A 15724-nucleotide genomic window follows, 5' to 3' on the forward strand; every position below is an offset into this window, starting at 1 on the left:
CAAAATGTTAAAACCAAAATGGAGGAGATCTACTAGAAATGTTTGTTTTGAAACATGCAAATTATGTGAAGTTTCTTCACTATGAAGGCAAGCAGGAAGATACAGAGATACTGAAAATGGTAGTTCACAAAAAAATCTGATCCTGTAATCTACGTGTTGACAAGCTGTTGGGCTCCATCACTCTACCAAGCAGTAGATACTTGTCTTAGATTCTTCTACTTGACTGCTTTCATCAGATTAAGCATCTGGGATTTAATTTAACAGTTTCAGCTTTATTAAGCTGTCACAAGAGCAGCCCCGCTTTGATAACAGTAGCTGCTCCAATTATGGCTTGGTTTAGGGTTGACAAGTATAATGATTCATTCGTGGCACATGAGAAGCAATAAAAGGTTGTTTTGCATTACAGCTTTAAAAATGTGGGCACTTTTTTCATTTAATTTGTCACTTAGCTTTTGCTAAGAGGACATTTAAATTGCAGTAAAAGGCAAATGGGGCTTTTAGTTTAAATGTAATCCCCATATTTAAATGATCTGTAATGGCGCAGTGTTCGAGTGGGAACACTATTGTTTCACAGTGGGCCCTGACGGTGACATGTGACATTTGTATTCAGGTCCTGTATTATCCATGTGGCTAAAGGGCTTCCAATTTCATTTCACAGCCAGAAGCCTGCAGAAAACACCAATTAACTTGCAGATCCCATTTGCCGACAAAACTCTGCCTCTTCCCGATGTCTGGCATCTGGCAGTGCTCAACATTTAATTCCAAAGCAGAGCCTCACAGCCATCATGATCCCTGGGCTGGGGCACAAAGTCAAATTTTATCCTTTTTTTAAGGAAATCTTTTCAGTTTTGTAGAGAATAAGCAACTTTTACTTAGTTTTTCATAGATGAATACTAACAAATTAATGCTGTAGTAAGATTGCATGGTCCATTTTTCCCTCTGGACTACAAAGAATGTTACCTGGCATTTTCTTCAAATGTGAGATCTCAGCTCAACAGGCATCAGCAGGTATTTACTGTGCATTTCCACATCTCCCCATTTCACCAATGCAATTTAATTAAAAAGACAGAATGATTAATTATCTGAAGCCACTTGGTCTAATATACTGAAGTCTTCAGCTATGGTCACCAAGAATTAAACACCTTAAGATGAGCATATGAAATTTACTTACTGAGACATCATTTAAACAGCAACAACATGAAGAATTCCAGCTGCTCTCTAAACTCTGGAAAGCACATTCATGTATTACTGGGGCAAGCTGGAAGTATTCACCAGTGCATCACTGTAGTTGCATCTAAATTCTTCTAGTATGAGACGCATATGAGCAAGCCTTACAGCTTTGACCTGTAATCTTATCTTTCCAATACTACACCTTTGGAGTTCAGCAAGTAGCATTTAGCTCAAATCATTCTTTGATGTACAACAGGGGAATCTGCAGAGCATAATTATTATATTCTTCCTCCTGATCTAAAGGCTTTAAAAAACAACTAGCCAGTTATGTGCAAGGCTTCTTTTTAACTTGAAACTTTTGAATCATAAAGTGCTTACAGAATTAGGACTTTGTATTAGAAAATCACCAGGTTCATACCTAGATGTGAAATATTTGTGGATTTTGGGTGGGGATTTTTAGGGGGTTGTTTGTTTGTTTTTTTTAATCAGCACCTTCAAACCTAATCTGACTTCTACTGAAGTCAACAATTTACCATAAACCTCAGCAGGAGCTCCGATCAGAGCCCAGTGTGTCCTTCCAGTACCCTTGCCAATGCCCAATGCCAGGCAGGAAGCATCAGTTAAGTTCTAATGAAAGGCTCAAGTGACCCAGTCAGAGAGCAAAGCTGAAGTTTAAGTATGCTTAAAAACCTATGCCAAGATGGAACTGACAAAGTGGCCATATGCCTAGCAGTTGGCAGACAGCATACCAGGCCAAGCAAGGAAGCCTTTATTAAGCAGAGTCTGTATTTACATACTTTGTATGTACTAAAATTCTCTGTAACTACAATGTTAAATTGCTACCTACCTGTGAAATAAATGAGATCATAGATAAAACATTTTTAAGACATACATATAAGCCACTCCCAGATTACTCTGAACAGATAATACAAAAAGTTAAGTATGCAAAGGCCTGTCTCACTCCCTTCACTGATATTTTAGTTCTCTGACATTCTAGAAGATGACAAGACAGGAAGCCAACATTATTTTAGAACAGAATAACATCACCCCCTTAAACCAAATGTCCGAGTTATCTCTGCCACTACTGGCACAGATCATGCGTTGCTAGGGCCATCCTGCTCTTCCTTCTACAGCTTGCTATTTTAACTCTGGTCTCCCTTAAAATCTCCTTCAACTGCACATTCACTTTTTTTTTTTTGAGATGCACATTTCACCTGGAAAAAAGGATGTGTTTAATTTGAGTGAAACTCAAGGTGAAATCCTAGCAAAAACATGGCAGCAGCTTGTGTCTTTCACATAAGGTAGGAGTCAAGCTGGAAAGGTTCATCCAATGAACAGCAATTGAGGGAATTTGCTACGGTGGAAGGAATCCTACTGGTGTGGGGAAGAAATGGACAGCTTAGCAACATAAACAAGCTGGAGGTGGAAGAACCAAGTTCTACCCTTAGCCTACTGTACACCTGAAGTGACTAAACTGTATGTGCAACTGAAAACGTGGTACACTATCAACATATTTTGATGCTGTTAGAGGCAGCAGAACAGTTCAGGACTGAAACAAACAGGGTCTGCCTCAGATCACAGATACAGCAGCTGAGGTAGTGGTAAGGATGGAGGTTGCATTGCAGCTTTTTGGGAGTGGCACCTATAATTCTGATTAAGCAGAGGTAAACTAATCAGTTCAATTAATCTAAAATATTGCTTATTCAATGCTGCAGGCAGAGAGATTCCACCTCCTTTACCTTCAGACAGGTGCTATCAAGAAAATGACGTCAATATGAAACTGATGACACAAGAAGAGGAGCCACTAAGAAAACTTAACAAAACCTTTTATGTTTATTGGCAGCATGTGGTAAGACTGCTACAGGTAACAGATGGGAGAACACATTTCTGCCTCTCCCACCACCTACCAGCTCAACCCACATAAGCAATGAAGCATGAGACCCTCCAGTTTTCAGTATGGTGGGACACAATTTTGCTGTGTATAAGTCCACCTAAGCACATGCCCTGCTTGGCAAAAACTATTATTCCCCAACAAGCCAAGGCATCATAAAAATTACATACTAAAAGGGTTGTTACACTGGAAGACAAGTAGTTCTGTCTACACTCTCTGACAGCTCTGCCTGCTCTGGTATTAAGGCTTTCCACTATGGAAGTCTGTAATCTCTATTAGATAGCTAGTGCTTTATTAACCTAATGCTTCATTTAGAGTGAACATAATTTATGCTGAACAATTTATATCTAGTCTCAGCCCCACCAGTCAACATGCAATCAATCATAGTCATCTTTAACCTTTAACAGTGGAAAACTTAAGGTTTGCTTTTGACGCTTCCTTTTTAAATGAAGTATGTTATTCTTGCTTGGATTTAATTTCATTTATTTTGACTTGGAGCTTTAAAATACATCAAGAGCAATATGGTCTTTAGCCCTCTTCTCTGCAGTGCTTATAAAACGTCGCTGTAAGGTTTTTTGTTTGTTTTTTATTTAGAATTTATTTATTTCTATGTTCCATGCCACGCAAGTCAGACATAGCAATATTGACCAGAACGCATCACAAGACAGACTCCTTTAAGTCTAGACTTGAAGTGTCTTTCCAGACTGAGTGACAGCAGAGTCAACTACTCCAAGTTCAGTGAATCACAAGTCAGTTCCATTTAGGCTGTGTGTCTTCAGCTTGCTTTGAGAAAGCCTCCAAGACAGCATCCAAAACCTTACTACAGCTAAGATACACACATTAATTCCTTCACTCATACACTCAAGTGAAGTACGTTTTGGAGAAACAAATTAGATTTACCACTGTATTTTAAATAAGTCAGGTTGTCTATTATTGCTTTTATTTTCTACATACTTACACATCAACTGGTTAGTAGTTTGTTTCAGTACCTTATAACTAGGTATACCTATACCCACCTTCAAAATATTAGTGACATTTATGATCAAGTTGTTTTGAATTTCCTCTCCCTACCACAAATTTCTACAGATTTTGAGAACTTCTGAAGCAGTAATTTAAAACTGTCTTCAGTGATTTTCTGGAACCAACTGTCCTCAGACCGTACCAGTTTAAATATTCCTTTCCCATTTCAGCCTTTGTTCCTCTCTCCATTGTCCGCTCTCCAGTCATGTATCCGCTCACAACTGACCTTTTCTGTAAAGCAGTGTTAATTGGTTTAGCCCTCTGTTATTTGATCTCCTTTCCTGTTCAGTAATGGACTTCTACTTTCCTTTGTTGCTATCTTCTCATACTCTTAATGAATCTTCTCTTTTTTGCCTTCTGTTTCTCTCTTGTTGTGATCGATTTCTTCCTTAACCTTTCCAGTTTAGCACTAGTGTAATATGTACTTACCTTCACTTGTGTAGCTACGTTTCCACTTTTTGCTTTGTTCTTTTTTAGATCCTCAGGTACTTAAAACCTGTTGCAATTGTACTTGTTTCATACCATGCTTCCTCTCCTCCAACTGCAATTGTCTCACGCTGTAGATCAGAAATTCAATTTCACCCAACCTTAACTGAACAAGCAAAACTGCAGAAAACTCTAACTTGCTTTACCTAGTACCACAATAAAGTTTCTCTCCACCCCAAATATATACTTGTTTCTTCATTACACATATGAACACCTAAATGATTTTGAAGTCTGTGCATTTACCCAGTTCATCCCAGAGTTGCCTATACTTGTCAGTCATTGCAGTTCCTTGTTGTCTCCAAAGTGACAGACGAGGGTCAGCCATGAACTGTTCTGTTATCAACGTCAACATGCGAGCTCCATTTGAATCTCTCATCTTTAGCATCTCTCGCACCTAGGAAACGAGTCTTTTAATACAAACTTGAAAAAAACAAAAGAAACCACAGTACAGATAATATGCTGCAGTGTTAAATATTCTACCTCTTAAATAAGAAGTGTAATTTATATATGTGATATGAAATTGAGTAGAAAAACTAGTCTGCCTTCCCAATTTTAACAATTTCTAGTTTCAGTATCCCATGGCAATTCTTCCAAAACACTTCTTCCACAAGTAATCCACAGGTGTGTTACGCAAACTGCTGCAAGACTCATTTCGACAGGTTTCTCCAACATTTTGGGGTGGGAGGGAAGAGAACAGCAAAGCTGCAGATGGTTGAAATGTTACTTCATATCCTTAAACTGATCTCAAGACACATCAGATTTCGGACTATTGCCATACAACTCATTATTAAGTTACCATTGTGTTTCCAAAATTGTCTTGTTTTAGAACAACAGGAATTTCAGTAAGAGACGAACAAGTACAGACTGGCTTGGGGAGCGGGGGAAAGAAAAATGGAAGGTATAAAGTACTCAACACACCTTTGCAAACAGCAAATTTAGCTGCTTCCCTGATCCATGGTATCCACCCTGGGAGAGGAAGAGTTTAACCTGTTCTTGGACCTGTTCCTCATCCAAATGCCAGCAATTTTCATCATCTATGCTAGCACCCGCTGTTGGGTCAGGAGCACCTGCAAACAGCAAGAAAAGAAATCATTATGGTCTATAATAAGAGAGGTTCATGGGTCCAGGGGAGAGGACTACTGAAGAGGTTTTTGGATTTGTGTTTTGTCCTGTTTTGATTGTCTTGGCTTTAATCTAAACATTCTTTAAAATAGACTTAAATTACTGCTCAGTAGTCTTAAGCACTTAGAAATTACAGCCTATGAAAAGGTATTTAAATAAATAATATTTATAACAAAACATTAAAACTAAGGTCATTTTTTTTCCTCCCACCTCGGCAGCTATACTAGAATGCTTTTATAAGGAAAATCAGACTTTGCATAGTATTTCTGTGATGTTAAAACCACTCTCCCCAAAACACCTGTGTAATTCTTGTACCTTCAGTAATCTTGCACAGGTTTAAGTGACTGCTAGTGAGCACTGCTATTGATGAACATGAGGAAAATCATCACCTCTGTGCCTCTGAGCTGTGATGGCTCTGCAAAGAGTAAAAAAAATTCCCAAACAAATCCAGAGTCTTAAAGCACTATGGGCACTTTCCATCATAAACGGAGAGTTACAGCTGCGTAAGACACTGGTGCTTCCAAAGGAACATTTTTACATAGGCAATGTCATCAGCAGAGTCAATTCAGAGCAACTCTACCTGAATTAGCCTAGTGTGAACTGAACTGACTAGATTTACATAAGGCAGTGCTTTGGCCACGGGCTGCTCTAACTCAAATTTCTCAGTTTAGATCAGTGATTTTCCAAATCTAAAGGCTGACAAAATTAACTAAAACAAGTCCTTGGACCACCTAACAATCTATATTTTTCTAAAGTCTGCACCTCCATTGGATATTTTTTAAAAGGTATTCAAACTGAAAAGTCTGAAAAGCACTTATCTACACCAACAGGGAAACAACTCAAGGCAGTGCATCACCATACCAGATGTAAGCATGCCCAAGACTCCAGTTAACTTGACTTTTTGATTTTGGGCTTGTCACAACTGTGTAATCTCTGTTAGGTTTTGAGAAGATGTTAGAAATTGAATCACGTTACACATATCTACCACATTTAAATCCAAGTCCATGTTACCTCTGTAGCCAAAAAAAGGATACTGACAGGGAAGGAAAGTTACATAGCCAGATTTGTAAAAACTTGCTTTTTCCAAGAAGTCCTGAGAACTTGAAAAGCAAAGATGGCTACAATTCTTCAGATATATAGAAATTAAACATTGATTCTGTTGACTCAAGCCTTCATTTCACAATTGCAGCCTCTCCAATGTAGGTGAAGCTTTCAAGTGGTCACAGGGAATGCTAGAATCTTTATTCAATGAAAATACAACTGGAAGATTTAAAGGGTCAGAGGGATGTCTCATCTACTAGTTGCTGAGAGAGTAACAAAGGGAATTCCAGCTCATCAACTTCCTAAATTGCCTCCAACTACAGCGCCTACAGCTGGAAACACTGCGTGCACACACACACATATTTAGATTAGTAAGAAATCGCGTCCTTGAAGATGCAAATGAACTTTCCGCCTTCCACAGGAACCACAACAGAGTCTCAGAAGACAGGAATCAAGTACAAAAACCAGGGAATGAAAAACTTCCTTTTCTGCAAGTGCTTCCATCTTTAGTACATTAGTTTTAAGGGGCTTTCAATTCAGTCAGCTACATGAAACATACTGATAGTTTTCAGTTGCAAAGAACAAGATAAAAAGGGAAATGAAGCCACATGAGAACAAGCAGTGCAGCTGTTGCACAGACCAGGTTTGCAGTATCACCTTGCATATAGTTTAAATATTTCATTGCTCTAAAACACAGATAAGACCTGTGAAAAGGAACTATCTAAAAGCACCAGTATACAAAACACACTTATATTTATACCTCACTTCAATGCAGATTTCTCTTTAAATAGTCTTGGTATGGCTACTTTTAAATTGATTTAAAAATAGCTCAAGATTCCTAAGCTAAGCATCCCTATTTAGGGAAGAAAAACAGAATTTTTTCCTTAACTGTTTACATTTTATCAAGAGCTCATTGGTTGGTTTATGATAGAAGGTTAAATTTCAACACAGCTACTGCAGATTCTTTAACAACAGGGTTCATTTACAGGAACGAGAGCGCATGCTGCCCCGGGCCAGCAGCACTTCCCCCCACCAAGGTCTCTTCTCCTAGCATGATCCCAAATATACCCTCCCCAGGGGCTCAGCATTGCTATACTTACATTGGCATTATTTTCATGCCAGTAGACTAGAAGACTGTAAAACCTAAAGACACCGAGCCGAGGGTCTGAGCTCGGCAATGCTGTTCAATTCAGCACAATACTACAGATACATCTAACTCAGCAATTTTTCCTTACAAGATCTTATACAGGCTACACTCAGTATAATCAAAGTTTTTAATCAGGATGCTTAAAGAAATTTCAGTATACGTGTAACCAGCACCAGCTACAGCTGTAATTCACTGATCTTTCAACACCATTGGCAGTCTTCAGCAATAGCATGGACTAACAAGGCATGCAGACAGCGTGTCTGGTCAGACATGAGTGCAAACCACCTTCCCACCACAGCAGCAGCCAGGCATCCTAGTGGTGGCACTGGAGAGGCCTCATCTCTCTTGTTTTGGGGCTAAGACAACCATCTCCATGTTACTTCTCTTCCACCAGGCCCTTTTTAAGAACACAGGTGAACACTCATTGATGTAGCCTGTTCCCTCTCCCATTCAAACACAGATCACTCTTGGCCAACCAACAGGATTTCTGCACTGCCACTTTTCTTCTGAAGACATGGGACCAAGTAAGACAAGAAGCTATCTGAACAAGCAACAGGAGGGACTTGCCTTAGGAGCTGCGAGATGAAGCCTTAGCAATAGCCAACAGAAGGCTCAGGTTCAACACCAAGCAGAGCTGAAGGTTCAACCCAAAGGTGCTGACTTCACCACCAGTGCAGTGTGGCCCCAAGTGGGCATTGCGAGGCTTTGGCAGACAGACAGCTTGGCTGCAGAGAGGAACATGGGCGGCCCTGAATTTAATCTCCACAGCGCAGTTTGGTACCAAGCCCAAATCCCACTCCCCACCTGTAAACTGGGGGTAAGTATTACTTACATGCTTTAGAGGGGTGTCATGAAGATAAACTACTTCACATTTGAACTATGAAAGTGAAAAGCACTGTATAATTATACTAAATATTAAAACCTGTAGTTAAACTGTGTCACAGTTTATAGATACTCACATATTAATCTCCCTCCCCCCAACCTCTGGCTTTTTTAACTTCTGTTTTGACTGGCTTTGAAACAGGTTTTACATCAGGTACTTAAATACAATAAATAAAAGTATTTATACTCAGTTCTTTGAAACAGGTTTTGCATCAGGTACTTAGAGTTAAATACAATAAATAAAAGTATTTATACTCAGTATATAGATACAGCCATACATACTTACTCATGCTCTTTTACTAAAATTACTGAATTGCAATCCTAGCAATCAAAGCAGGAATATTGGGCACAACTGTTTGGAACACTGCACACAAAATTTGAGAACCGGGTAACAGCCTTCCATATTTATGGTCATAGCAGGTTACATGTTAAATATAATCAACTCCCAAGTTCTAAGCAGCAGGAGCATTTTTTAAAAAACTAAACACTTTGATCATTTACATAGGAAATTTAAGAGCAACTGCTTTCAAAATTTCTCAAGTACCACAAGAGTTGTCTCCTGATGAAACCATGCCAAATTACTCACTCATAACCATACTGAAACTTTTTTGAACTTCATTTTATAAAAATCTTATTAATTTAAGTGTACAAATGAAATGTAGATCAGTTAAATTTTATTAAATGTCACTCCATGGCAGCATCAAGGACAAGAATATATGGAAAAATGATTACAAATAAAAAGCATGACTTACTGAGTACTACGCAAATGTTGAGTGATTCCAGCTAGAAACCAATTCTGCTGTACACTGATTCACACAACAGAGCCGTAACTGATTTTAAAAACTTGGTGTGCTCAGAATTATTCTGAACAATAACTACATAAAACCAAAGACCATTAAATTAATGATACAAAAATATTATTACGCCTTTGATTCCCCAAATGATTCAAAGTTTAGACAGAAGTCACTTCATCTTGTACTTAATTTCAGAACTCTTGGGTGGAATATAACACCTGCTCAGCAGCTCGCAGCATCAAAGAAAAACGGCAACTGCTGTGAAGCAGCCAGTGCTAACAACACAAAATATGAAGACGGGACAGGCTATGCTAAACTGCTGAGGAAAGTTAATAAACCCTCATCAAGATTTTAACTTCCAAAAAATTCTTTTCCTTCCACCTGCACATGCAGCAAAATGCATAAACTTCTCTGCTGAGAGTATCTAACCTCTCCTGCTAAAAGCCACGTCTCACAAACATTATATAGCAATAAGTTTCAAAGCCTACTTGTGTGTGGCAGGTACAACTACTTCCTTATCAGTACATGCTAGCATGGACTATTTTAATCTTCCATGTCTCACTGTTTTCTACATAACAAGTTTTATTTTAATGTATCTGAAAAAACTTTACTAAAAATATGGATTTCGTAAGTTCTTTTCACATATTTTTCAGCTGTCAGTCTTATTTTACATTGCACTACTTATTTACTTCTACTTGGGTCAATCTTTCATTTTCTTTTACATCATACTACTTATTTACTTCTGTCTGGGTTTCTGAAATTCCTCTAGTATTCCCTAGTCATCTTGTTACTTCCTTCCCAAATCTGGTTCGCTAAACAATCCTCATACTAAGCACTGGAGTACTTAACTTTCATCCTTCTTGAAAGGAAGCTCATCTGCCATTTCCTACATTCTTCTTTTGCAACTAATCTCCCAATCAATTTTGCCAGTCTAAGCATGGCCATATAAAAGATTCCATCGCTTATTTAAGTAATGTATCATCTTTAACGTTAAATGTTTCTTTTTCTAGCAGATTGGCAATACATTGCATTCTGTTGTTCAGCCCTATCTTACCCTACAGTTTCCCACTAAAATCCCCATCATTTCAGTTAAATACAGTAAGTTCATATTAACACATATTCACCTGTAGCTCCGGATTGCCCTTTGGAACTTCAGATATATGGGAATAGCACTAGATGCTCTGAAATTTTCTTTCAAAGCAATTTTTTTGTAGATGTTTCCTTCTTGAATGCTTCCACTAGCACTGCTAATATATGTTATGGATTAACGTTTGCAGAGGTTGTACCTAGATCTCCCTGGACAAATACAGAAACAATTACCTAAGTACCTTTGCTTCCGGTAAGACAAATGTACTTAAACTGCTTTCTCTCAGGTCCTCCCTCTTAAATTTCCTATCATCTACATATGGTTTTGCACCGGCAAGTGACTTGTATTGTGAGCCAGAGAATCAAGAGAATGGGAGAAAGTCTGGAGAAATCCATATAGTTCTTCTAAAAGAGATTGCAACAGCAGCACTAAACACTCAGGAAAGAAACAGTGCAGTTTGAAAGGTAAAAATTAAATTGCTTTCCTAGACTGTCCTCATGCCAAAAAAGTCAGACCCTTTTTCACTGTGCACATAATAAATCAATGCCAATGAGATTAATATGCAAACAGACCTCCTCCCCCTCCCGCCACCCGCAGTTACTTTCCTATTTCCACTCAAATTCTCAGGATTGTAGTTTGAACTTCCAACCAATTTATTTGAAGTGAAAGTTTCATACCTGAGATGACAAACCCAACTGATAATCTGTTGTCCTGACTGTTCTCTTCCAAGCCTCACATACCCAGCCAGCTTCCTCTGCTACAATGGTGCAAATGAAGGATAACAAGAAGGGCTTCTTCAAGTATATCAGCAGCAAATGGAAGACTAGGGGAAACGTGGGACCACTGCTGAACGAAATGGGTGCCCTGGTGACAGAAGATACAGAGAAGGCAGAGCTACTGAATGCCGCCTTTGCCTCAGTCTTCACTGCCAAGGCTGGCTCTCAGGCTCCCCAGTCCTTGCAGGTAAGTGAGCAAGCTTGGAGAAAGGATGATCTTCCCTCGGTCGAGGTGGATCAGGTTAAGGATCTTTTAAGGAAGCTGGACACCCACAAATCCACGGATCCCGATGGAATACACCCGCAAGTGCTGAAGGAACTGGCAGACGACATTGCTGAGCCACTTTCCATCATCTACGAAAGGTCCTAGAGAGCAGGAGAGGTGCCTGAGGACTGGAGGATAGCCAATGTCACTCCAGTCTTCAAAAAGGGCGAGAAGGAGGACCCAGGGAACTACAGGCCAGTTAGTCTCACCTCCAACCCTGGAAAGGTGATGGAACAACTCATTCTGGGTGTCCTCTCCAAGCAAGCAGAGGAAAAGACCACCTCAGGAGTACCCAGCATGGATTCACCAAGAGGAAATCATGCCTGACCAATCTGATAGCCTTCTACGATGGCATGACCAGCTGGGTAGACAAGGGGAGAGCGGTGGATGTTGTCTACCTTGACTTCAGCAAGGCTTTTGATACTGTCTCCCGTAACATCCTCACAAGGAAGCTCAGGAAGTGTGGGTTGGATGAGTGGCCAGTGAGGTGGATTGGGAACTGGCTGAACAACAGAGCTCAGAGGGTTCTGATCAGCGGGGCAGTCTAGTTGGAGGACGGTAGTTAGTGGAGTTCCCCGGGGCTCAGTACTCAGCCCAGTCTTGTTCAACTTGTTCATCAATGACCTGGACGAGGGGACAATACAGGCTGGGGGCTGACCTGCTGGAAAGCAGCTCTGCCAAGGGGGACCTGGGAGTCCTGGTGGATGACAAGCTGACCACGAGCCAGCAGGGTGCCCTTGTTGCCAAGAAGGCCAATGGCATCCTGGGGTGTATTAAGAGGAGTGTGGCCAGCAGGTCAAGGGAGGTTATCGTCCCCCTCTACTCTGCCCTGGTGAGACCCCACCTGGAGTACTGTGTCCAGTTCTGGGCTCCCCAGTTCAAGAAAGATGAGGAATTCCTAGAAAGGGTCCAGAGGAGAGCAACAAGGATGATAAAGGGACTGGAGCATCTCCCCTATGAGGAAAGGCTGAGAGTTGGGCTTGTTCAGCCTGAAAAAGAGAAGACTGAGAGGGGACCTCATCAACACATACAAATACCTTAAAGGTGGAAGGCAAGAGGACGGAGCCAGATGGTGCCCAGCAACAGGACAAGGGGCAACGGGTACAAGCTGAAGCATAAGAGGTTTCAGTTGAATGTGAGGAAAAACTTCTTTACTTTGAGGGTGACAGAGCACTGGCACAGGCTGCCCAGGGGGGCTGTGGAGTCTCCTTCTCTGGAGATATTCAAAGCCCACTTGGATGAAGTCCTATGTAACATGCTCTAGGAGAACCTGCTTTAGCAGGAGGGTTGGACTGGATGATCTCCCGAGGTCCCTTCCAACCCTTGCCATTCCACAATTCTGTGAAAAAATAGCAGGGAGGAAAAGAACCTCAACTAAGCAGGACCCAAATCCACATCCAGCTTCCTGAGTCAGCATCCCCAAATTGCAACCCCATGCAAAGCCAACAGTTAAGCAGTGCAGATGTCAGGGTATCAGTATGAACACCTACAGTTGTCTTCAGCACAGAAGACTAGACCTCACAAATCTCCCGTTTTGAAATCATCAGGAATATGTACAGCTGTAGCAGTGACACATGAGAAAATCAGAACACAACAAATTTTCTCAAATCTAAGAGGTGCTTTTGTGCTCTAAAAACATGCAACCCCCTCTTATAATGTAATCAGCACCAAGTGAAAATCAGCACAGCAAATACAGAAGAGGATTCCCAATAAATCACTCTGTTCTCTTCAAGTTAGTGAACAGACATGTTTCTGCACTCCTAACAGCATCCCCTTTTTCCTGCAGTAAGGCTCAGTTGTGAAGCAAGAAAGGATATTGCATCATTTGTATCTACTGAAGAACTCAAAGAGATTTCTCATTTCAAAAACCATGTCACCAGTGTAAGTCACTTCACTTAGTTCCCCCAGTAACCTCCTTCACAAGGAAGGCGGTCAAAGCCAGCCATTGAATGCTGTGTAAGACAGAACTTTGAGCAAATCAACAATTATCCAGTTCACCTTTTGTGAAAGGAAACTAACTGCAGAGTTGTTCCATCTTCCTAGCCAATTCATAAGCAAGTTAACAAGACTGTAGTAATCTGAGCTCTTCAAAGTCCTGGATCTTTCTTACGTACAAATAAATAGTGTTCAAGAACTGATTTCTTTTACCTATTGTGGGAAATATATGAAAACCAGAACCAGTATAGCCACCATGAAAAAAAAAATAAAAATTAAGTTTTTATATAAAACCACCCTGAAATTAAAACACCTCTAAGGTAACACTGAAAAGAATTTCCTCCAACTCCAGATTCAGGACTTCCCTTTGATCAAAGCTGTTTCTGGCATTTCTGTACCAGGTCTCCTCTAACTTTTATAAGCAAGCTTTTGTAAGTTTTTCCTCTTACTTACCTGTGCCTTCAAGCAGTGTTCAATGTAATTCCCCTTTGAACACTAGTTTAGTGAGGTTAAACTGTTCAAAGCAATACAGGTCTACAAGATGCTTTTGTATTACAAACTGAACATCTGCAGCACAGGAGATACAGAGTGAATAGTATTCTTACACTCACCAGCCTACGCTATTAGAAACAGAGAGAGATTTCTTTTGATTAACTTTATTTTTAAGGAACTTGATTAAAGATCAAAACAACAGAATTACAGTATGAATCCCAGAAGAATGCTTACTTGCTACATAATCAGAAGAACTTATTTTTTCCTTAAAAGAATCCTGTATTTTTTTTTAACATTGCAAATATATTAAAAAAATCAGACCACAGTTTTATGGGAGTCTGAGAGGAAAAGCAGGAGACTATAGATCCTCTTTTGTAACTCAGCTTTCTTTGGTAATAGCAGTGTGTTTTCTTATGCTGTCTGGATTTTCTAATTCAGTTTTTGGTATTTTAAGAAAAACCACCAGTCAAGGAATACGTACTACAATCTCATGGACTAGGAAAACAGCAAAGAAACATTTTAGCTTTGTGGATAATTTTAAAATTACCCCTAGACAAATTCATTGTGAAATTTCGTAACTGATCATCAACCTGGGTTTTTGTTTCCTACTCTTTTTGCTATTTGGGCTGTGATATAAACATCAAGTATCTCTCTAAAAATACTTTAAATACTGATGAGTAAAGAGATATTTTGAGGTATTTTGACAATAAGAAAATAGCTGACAAAGACTAACAAGCCTATGATTAGTGTAATTACAGACTTTATGTTGATCAAGTTTAAGCACTCTCTGCAAGAGCTTGTCTTTTCTCTTACACTAGCTGTAGTATAGCCAATACAGCCATAGTTATCCTCTGTCCTTCCTTTCCCACCCCTGCCTTCCTCTTTTCTAATCACCCTTGACTGCTTGAATCTTTTGTGACACTCATACTCGCCAGAATTCTTCCTTCCCCTTAATTCGCTATGTTCACACTATTACCAACTCTCATGCAATACATGCCTTCAGCTTACAACATCTGAGCAGCTTCCTTCTCTTGCTTAAGGTCCTGCATCTGCTTTAGCTTCCCTTTCTTTCCACTGTCACCAGACAGCTCTGCCAACCACCTTCTCATTATGTTCCATAACAAGGACAGCAACTGCCTTGCCTCTGGCCGCATCCCCATAGCCCCCAAAGTCAAAAAAAGAGCACTGCTCCTGAAATTCACCTTCTTGCAGCACTGCCTGCCTGGTCCTGCCAGGGTCACTGAACCCTAAGGAAAGGGGCTAGGCTGCAATGAGTCCTGTTATTGGAATGACACCCTTCTTTTGTTCTGCCTACGCTGTATCTAAACACACACATGTTTTTCTTTCTCTAATACTAAGCAGCTTGATTGTGTTTGTATTGCAAATTCTTTGGAATAACGGTCATCCCTCTTAAGTATCTAACACACAAGAACTGTTCCTGTCAATGAACAAACAGAAGAGATATTTTTAGATCTTTAGATAACTTATTCTTCCCCCCTAAGCTGCCCTGACGCTTACAGCTTAAAGGATATTTCTATCAGGTAACCTTACAGGAACACAGGAATAATAAATGAGCTGGGTCACCTCAAACACACAATTACCCACTTTCGGTTCAG

The 15724-nt window shown here is 40.0% G+C and overlaps 1 protein-coding gene across 1 annotated transcript in view; it reads right to left on the bottom strand.

The window, feature by feature from the left end:
- ZSWIM6 (zinc finger SWIM-type containing 6) overlaps nucleotides 1–15724 on the bottom strand; it is a 53715-nt gene that overhangs the window by 36929 nt on the left and 1062 nt on the right. The window contains 2 exon segments of the mRNA XM_035896602.1: nucleotides 4811–4961; nucleotides 5486–5634. Of these exon segments, the coding sequence (XP_035752495.1) occupies nucleotides 4811–4961; nucleotides 5486–5634 (300 nt within the window).

This window comes from Egretta garzetta, unplaced genomic scaffold (genome assembly GCF_000687185.1).
Source record: "Egretta garzetta isolate BGI_Z169 unplaced genomic scaffold, ASM68718v1 scaffold136, whole genome shotgun sequence".
NCBI classification, from domain to species: Eukaryota; Metazoa; Chordata; class Aves; order Pelecaniformes; family Ardeidae; genus Egretta; species Egretta garzetta.